This window comes from Ornithorhynchus anatinus, chromosome 4, assembly GCF_004115215.2.
Source record: "Ornithorhynchus anatinus isolate Pmale09 chromosome 4, mOrnAna1.pri.v4, whole genome shotgun sequence".
In the NCBI taxonomy this organism is placed as follows: domain Eukaryota; kingdom Metazoa; phylum Chordata; class Mammalia; order Monotremata; family Ornithorhynchidae; genus Ornithorhynchus; species Ornithorhynchus anatinus.
Window position 1 is genome coordinate 126,837,750 of NC_041731.1, and position 7,764 is coordinate 126,845,513.

At 42.5% G+C, this 7,764-nt stretch overlaps 1 protein-coding gene across 1 annotated transcript; it reads right to left on the reverse strand.

Moving 5' to 3' along the window:
• Window positions 1-3,153: 3,153 nt before the first annotated feature.
• On the reverse strand, window positions 3,154-6,234 carry CYTL1 (cytokine like 1). Its single transcript, XM_029063590.1, has 4 exons — window positions 6,091-6,234; window positions 5,936-5,980; window positions 3,693-3,821; window positions 3,154-3,545 (listed from the first exon to the last, which is right to left on the reverse strand). The coding sequence occupies exons 1-4, from the start codon at window positions 6,232-6,234 to the stop codon at window positions 3,462-3,464; spliced, it is 402 nt and encodes a 133-aa protein (XP_028919423.1). The 3' UTR covers window positions 3,154-3,461.
• Window positions 6,235-7,764: the final 1,530 nt, after the last annotated feature.

Below are 7,764 nucleotides of genomic sequence, written 5' to 3' on the forward strand. Positions count from 1 at the left end.
TATCCAGTAGGCCACGCAGCTGCCCTCCTTGCCACATATTCTACCCTCTGACGGTTGGCAGCATTAGACTGTGCCAACCGTAGGAGTGGGAAGACTTACATCCATCAGAACGAAGCCACATACCCTTCGTTGGTTTCTTCAGGGTAGGCAGAAGGAAGCCATCAATGGCTACCTTTCTCAGAATACGAAGATGAAGAAGACGAAGGTTAGGTAGAGAGGTGAGCCCCCTTCAGTGAGTTCAATCAGTCAGTCATGGCTTCTAATCCCGGCTCCACCGCTTGTCTGCTGTGTTCCTTGGGCAAACCACTTAACTTCTCTGTGCCTCAATTATCTCATCTGTAAAACGGGGATAAAGACTTGGAGCCCTGTGTGGGACAGGGACTGTGTCCAACCCTATTTGCTTCTATCCACCCCAGCACTTATTACAGTGCCTCACACATAGTAAGCACTTAACAAATACCACAGTTACTGTTAAGGGCTCCCTTCTGCATTGCTCTGACTTGCTCCCTTTATTCGTTTCCCCCGCTCCCAGCCCCACAGTACTTAGGTACATATCTGTAGTTTATTATATTCATGTCTATCTTCCCCTCTAGACTGAAAGCTCAATGTGGGGCAGGGAATGTGTCTGTTATATTGTACTCTCTCAGGTGCTTAGTATTGTGCTCTGCACACAGTAAATGCTCTATAAATAAGATTGACTGACCAACTAATCCCTGCTCTGCCAAATACTTCCTGCATGACCTTGGACAAGTCACTTCTCTGTGGCTCAGTTCTCCTGTCTTCCTCCTACTTAGATTGTGAGCCCTATGGAGGACAGGGAATGTTTCCCAGCTAATTAACTTGTACCCACTCCAGCGCTTAGAACAGTGTTCGAAATATGGTAAGAGCTTTACAAGTACCATGAAAAATAAGAGCTTAAGGTCTCTTTAGACTGTAAACTCCCTCTACATTGTAAGCTTTTTGTGGTCAGGGAATGTGTCTCCCAACTCTGTTATTTTGTACTCTTCCCAGAGCTTAGTACAGTGCTCTGCACACAGTAAGCACACAGTAAATTGGATTGATTAATGACTGATTAATTAAGAGGACTATAAGCATTCTTTGAGTTATTGCCTGGACCACTCCAAGTTTTAGGGATTGGCAGAATCCAATATATTTAAAGCAAGCCATACTGCCTCTCGTCTAATGCCAATTTCCAGCATCCAGGAATTGACCTTTTGCCCTGGGTAACTTCTTCGATGTGCTCTCCCCGCTTCAGAGCCTTGTCGAAGCACATCTCCTCCAAGAGGCCTTCCCTGACTGAGCCCTCCTCTCCTCTTTCCCCACTCTCTTCTGCCTCACCCTGACTTGCTCCCTTTATTTATCACCCCTCCCAACCCCCCAGAACCTATGTCCATATCTGTCATTTATTTATTTATTTCTACTAATGTCTGTCTAATGCTCATTGTGGGCAGGTAATATGTCTGTTATATTGTTATAATGTACTATCCCAAGAACTTACCACAATGCTCTGCACACAGTAAGCGCTTAACAAATACATCATGTGGGAAGCAGCACGGTCTAGTGGACAGAGCATGGGTCCCTATGAGTCGGAGGACCTGGGTTCCAATCCAGGCTCCACCACTTGCCTGCTGGTGATCTCTGACGAGTCATTTAACTTCTCTGTCCCTCGGTTCCCTCATATGCAGAATGGGGATTCAATGCCTCTCCTCCCTCCTTCATACACGGAGAGCCCCATGTGGGCCCTGATTATCTTTTATCTACCCCAGTGCTTCAGCACCATGCTTGGCCCGCATTTAGTGCTTAACAAATACCACAGTTGTTTTCATTATTATTATTGCTTAGGTCTAGAAAGTTGATCATGGGGAGAAAACCTCCCTGTCTTTTTTTCTTCCTCGTGAATCATTTCTGATTGTAAAGATCTACCCATGTTTCCAGGAAGAAACAAAATGCAATTGGTGACCAATTACTTCATTGATCTTATTTTCAAGACACTAACCAATATTTCCCCAAATGCCTGCTTCGCATAAGAGTGACTGCTACATACTCAGATATAAAGGACTCAGAATTAAATTCTTCACACCCAGATACTTCCTGGCTACCATGGTAACAATGAAAAAAGGCATAATCCGCTGATCAAAGCAAGTCATAGGGTGAGTATTAAAAACAAGAAAGAGGACACGGAAATTTACATGTTGAACAAATATGATTTGACACTTCTTAGGATAAAATTATTCTTAACTGTTTTATAGCACCGTCCAACTAAGAAAAAAATCAACACTCTACATTTACATCTAACGTAAGACTGACTGTACATCAAAATATACTTAACACACACAGAAACTTTTGTGTATAAAAGATAGCTGCAGAATAAAATCCCATATTAAAAGCTGGAGAAAAACAAAATCAGCTAATGAACAGAATGCACATGACAAAGATAGAAGGATCCACATTAGGGTTGTAATGTAAACTCAAGTTTTTGTTCGATTATGAAGCTAGCTATTCATGAGATAGAAACAAACACATTACTGCTTAATGTTTATATTCTGTTCTAGATAAATATAGCCTCACTCTCTCTCTCTCTCACTATCAACTCGTCACTCACATCCTTCCTCCTGTCCGGAGCTCCCAGCCCCTGCATGTTCAACAAATCACTAGTCTCTCCATCTTCAAAGCCCATGTAATATCACATCTCCTCTAGGAAGCCTTCCCTGTCTAAGCTCCCATCTGCTTACCGAATCACCTATGCACGTGAGTTTATACCCCCTAAGCACTTTGATGCTCACCCAAATTCCTCCTCCACAACACTTAGTCCATATCCTTATAGTCTACTGTTTCCCCTACCTGTAATTTATATTAACACCTGTCTCCCCCAGTAGATTGCAAATTCCCTGAGGGCAGGAATTGTGCTAGTGTCTGATTATTCCATTATATTCTCCCAAGTGCATAGTACAGTGCTCTGCCTACAAGAAGGATTCAATAAATGCGTCAGATTAGCTGATGTAAATGAGGGAAATAAACACCCTTATAATCAATCAAAAAGTATAATCTTACTGCATGCAGAGTACCGTCCTAAACACTTAGAAGAGTACAAAGCAACGGAGTTGGTAGATATGTTCCCGGCCCACAGTGAGCTTACAGTCTAGAGAGGGGAAATAGGCATTAATATACATACATAACTTGTATGTATGCACATAAGGACTGTGGGGCTCAGTGGGTGAATGCCAGTTGCTCTAAGGATACAGATCCAAGTGCGTTCTAGTTATGACAGATCCGATCTTAGCATCACCAGGAGCTCTGCAGGTCTGCAAATCATGAACTTCATTCCCGGGAGAAATTACAGAGCAGGCAGATTTGAGATAATAGTGTTAGTGTGCATAGACAGCAAGTATATTTGGTATACGACTTTAACCCCTCAAGATTTGGTCTGCTGGTATCACTGGAAGCTTCTCGGCTACTGGGCCTTAGCTTTGAATCTCCACGGGATCGGTGAGGGATTGGGTGGCGTTTTCCAAAGCAACACAGTCATCTGTCAGGAACACTAAATCCTGGGAGAATGAGAGAGAAGGCCCAATGTTAGAAAGCACAGTGGCACATTTTGAGACTGGGGAAACCTTGCCGAACAAAGCAACTTCTTAGAGAAACAGAAGACTGGAAGAGAATGAACAAACAAAAACCCCCTTCATTTGACATACCCTCCTGCAGAATGAGTTCATAATGATGTATAGACTCCGGACTTTATCCTTCAGGGCTCCTACTTGGGGAACTTTCCGACATTTTGGGGAGGCGATGAAGTTCCTCATTTTGGTCAGTATGCAGTAATTCTGGAAAGGATAGAGAGGCGTGATGATGATGATCGTTTGTATGTGTGTGCTGAGAAGCTGGAATGGTGAAGCTGCTACACAGCCCGTGTTTGCCGTTTGCAATACCTTGAATTCATATAGTATTTTTCATGTTACAAAATGTTTTTACATTAACACCTTAAGAGAAGCAACGTCATCAAGAGAAGAGGCATGGTCTAGTGGGTAGATTATGGGCCTGGGAGTCAGAAGGACCTGGGTTCTAAATCTGGTTCTACCACTTGTCTGCTGTGTGACCTTTGACAAGTCACTTCACTTTTCTGGGCCTCAGTTACCTCTTCAGTAAAATGGGAATGATGACTGTGACCCCCCACGTGGGACATGATTTGCTTGTATCAACCTCAGCTCTTAGTACAGTGCGTGGCACATAGTAAGCACTTCACAGATACCATAAAAATAACTATCTAATTTTGCCCTCACAACATCTCTGAGAGGATGGGAAGGGCAGATAGTTTTACAGGGATTGTGTCTACTGACTCCATTGCACTGTTCCAAATTCTTAGTTCAGTGCTCTGCACAAAGTAAGCACTCAGTAAATACCACTGATTGATTGATTGGTGGCATAGTTTTACAGATGTGAAAATGGGAGGCCCAGAGAGTTCAAATGATTTGGCTAAGGCCATACAGCAGGCCAGTGATAGAATAGGATCTGAAGCCAGGCTCTTGGACTCCTGAAGACTTGCTCTCTGAAAAGTTCAATGATGAAGAAATGTATATATATATATATATATATATATATATAATCAATTTATTAATATTTTATCATAAGCAGTCCATTGCAATTTGTAACCAACCTTGAACCTGAAAAAGAAGAAAAAGTTCACCCTGGAAAGACTCACTTTAATGTTTTTTTATTTCCCTTGGACCGGTGAATGAGGGCTGTGGAAAATCATTCATTCATTCATCTATTCAATCATATTTATTGAGTGCTTACTGTGAGCAGAGCACTGTACAATATGGCAATAAAGAAGGACAATCCCTGTCCAGACCGGGCTCACAGTCGCGAGGAGGAGGGGAGAGACAGACATCAATGCCTGTAAAACAGGCATTGATATAAATAAATGGAATTTTAGATATATGCATATATACATAAGTGCTGTGGAGCGGGGAGAGGAGGGAAGAGCAAGGGGAGTGAGTGATGGTGACGTGGGAGCTGAGGAAAAGTGGGGTTTTGTTAATAATACTAAGCTATTACTATGTGTCAAGCATCATCCTAAGTGCTTTCGTATATATCTATACTCAATAATCAGATCAAATCCAGTCCTGTCCCACACAGAATTCACTAAGATGGAGAGATGTCCCTATTTTACAGATTAGGAAACTGAGGCTCAGAGAGATGTTAAGCGACCTTCCAAGGTCACACAGCAAGCGAATGCCGGAGCCAGGACTAGAACCCAAGTCTCCTAGCGCCTCGGCTCAAGCTCTTTTCAACAGCCCATTTCATCTCTCAAAAATCCGTTTCTTGTTCTGTCTTTGGCTGAAAATGAGGCCATCTGGCTCAATCCCCTCTTGGTTCATCCCAAAAGCTGCCTTAGCCACCCCTCAACCTTATTTTCTCTTCCCTAAATATTCTGAATCTAGACTGTGAGCTTGTTTTGGGCAGGGAATGTGTCCATTTATTGTTATACTGTACTCTCCCAAACACTAAGTAGAGTGATCTGTACACAGTAAAAGCTCAATAAACACAACTGACTAATACACCTTCTTAGATTCTACCTGTTAATTTTTCAATGACTGCAGTGTTTTCCACAGACTTATGGAAACTGTAATCCCTCGCCATACGTGGAACTCTGAACTCCACTCCTATGAGTGGAGCTGAAGTAAATGGGGATGCAATCTCATGGCTGTTCCTGGCCAAGCTCCCACTTTTGACTCCCGCTTTGTGTTTTCTTCATTTCCCTCAGAGTCAAGAAAATGCTCTCCTTATTCCACATCTACCCACATTTAACAGCAGCTTCTTTTTTTTACCACAAAACTTTCCAATGTTGCTTTTTATCCCAAAGTGCACCTGGCCTGACACAGATTCTTTTCCCTGCCACTAACTGCTTCTGCCCAGATGTAAGAAAGAATAAACTTACATGAATATCCAAATAGAGCTTGGGCAGCATTTCCACACAGGGTTCCTGGGGAAGGGAACACAGACCCACATTATATCTTCCGGAGAGACCGATTTCGACCCCGCCAAAAATGGCAAAAAGAACCCCTTCTTGAATAGCATTTCAAATAAACTCACCAAGGGCTCAGAGGTCTGCAGGCTCCGAAAGGAATCCATGATTTCTTGACTTAAACTGAGAATCCTGGAGTAGCAGGTCGGAGGGGCGGCGGAGACAAACAAGCACATGGAGGCCAGGCCGATGCAGAGCCTTGGGACCTGCATGATGAAGATTGAGCCTGTCAGTGATGGCCCCTGCTGGGCAACTGAGGCTGGGGAGGGGGCCCGGACGGATTTAAATGGGGACCCGAATCAATGTGGGGAGTGTGTGGGGGTGGTCCTGGAGACAGACAGACGCCTTTCAGCTCGTGGCTTTATGCCAACTCTAGAGCTGAGGAAGCACAGTCCAAGCTCAGGGGGAGAGGAGGAGGAGGGGCAGAGGATGGAGCAACAGACATGGAGAAATGGGTTTTTTGGGGTCAATTGTTTATTTTTTAATGATTTGGCCAAGGTCACACAGCAGGATGGTGACAGGATCTGAAGCCAGGCTCTTGGACTTCCAGAGGTTTGCTCTTTGTAAAGTTCAATGGTTTAGTAATGTGCATATATTTATGTGTGTATTTATATTTTTGTGTGTATATATGTGTGTGTGTGTATGTATATGTGTCTGTTGTTTGAGTGTATTCATTCATTCATATTTATTGAGCACTGACTGTGTGCAAATCACTGTACTAAGCACTTGGGAGAGTACAGTACAATAACAGATTACATTACCTGACCACAATGTGCAGACAGTCTGGAGGGAGAGGCATATACATGTATTTATCTACATAAGTAAATGAATAAATAAATACATTACGGATATTTATTTGTAGTATACATATATATCTGTAATATATTCATTTATGTGTGTATATATATATACTGTGGGGATGGGAGGGAGGATGAATGAAGGGAAAAAGTTAGGAAGATGCAGTAGGGATTGGTAGAAGAGAATATTTGTATGTTTGTGTGTATGTGGATGTTTGTGGTGTGGATGAGTGTGTATTTGTATATAAATATTGTACATATATGCATATGTCGGTGTAAAGTCTGTTTCATTAATGTTTTATCATACTGTATGATCATATCCATTTATTTTATATAGTATTGCATATCATATTATCCGTTGTAATTTCTACCTAACCTTGAACCTGAAAAAGAAGAAACAGCTCACCTAGGAAAAGCTCACTTTATTGTTCTTCAATTTTTCTTCGACTGGTGAATTAGCCCTTTCTATGTGAGAGGCACTGTTCTAAACACTGGAGTAGATTCAAGCTAATCAAATTGGACACAATGTCCCACAGGGGTTCACAATCTTAATACCCATTTTACAGAGGAGGGAACTGAGGCACAGAGAAGTTCTCTGACCACAACGAGCCTTCTTCTCCCTCCCAATTGCCACCACCCTCGTTCAGGCACTTGTCCTATCCTGACTGCATTACTTCATCAGCCTCCTCACTGACCTCCCTGATTCCAACCTCTTATCTTTCCAGTCCATATTTCTGCTGGCAGCTGGATAATAAAAATAATAATGGTATTTGTTTAGTGCTTACTATGTACCAGGCATTGTACTAAGCACTGGGGTAGATATAAGCAAATTGCATTGGACACAGCCCCTTTCCCATGTGGAGTTCACAGTCTTAGTCCCCAATTTACAGAGGTGGTAACAGAGGCACAGAAAATAATGATAATATTAATAATAATAACTCATTT

Coding starts and splice junctions, on each gene's coding strand:
- CYTL1 (XM_029063590.1), bottom strand. CDS start 6,234: ATGCAGGTCCCAAGGCTCTGCATCGGCCTGGCCTCCATGTGCTTGTTT. Junction 3,822..5,935: donor AGCTCTATTTGGATATTCAT/GTAAGTTTATTC, acceptor TATCCTTTCCAG/AATTACTGCATACTGACCAA. Junction 3,546..3,692: donor TGAACTCATTCTGCAGGAGG/GTATGTCAAATG, acceptor TCATTCTCCCAG/GATTTAGTGTTCCTGACAGA.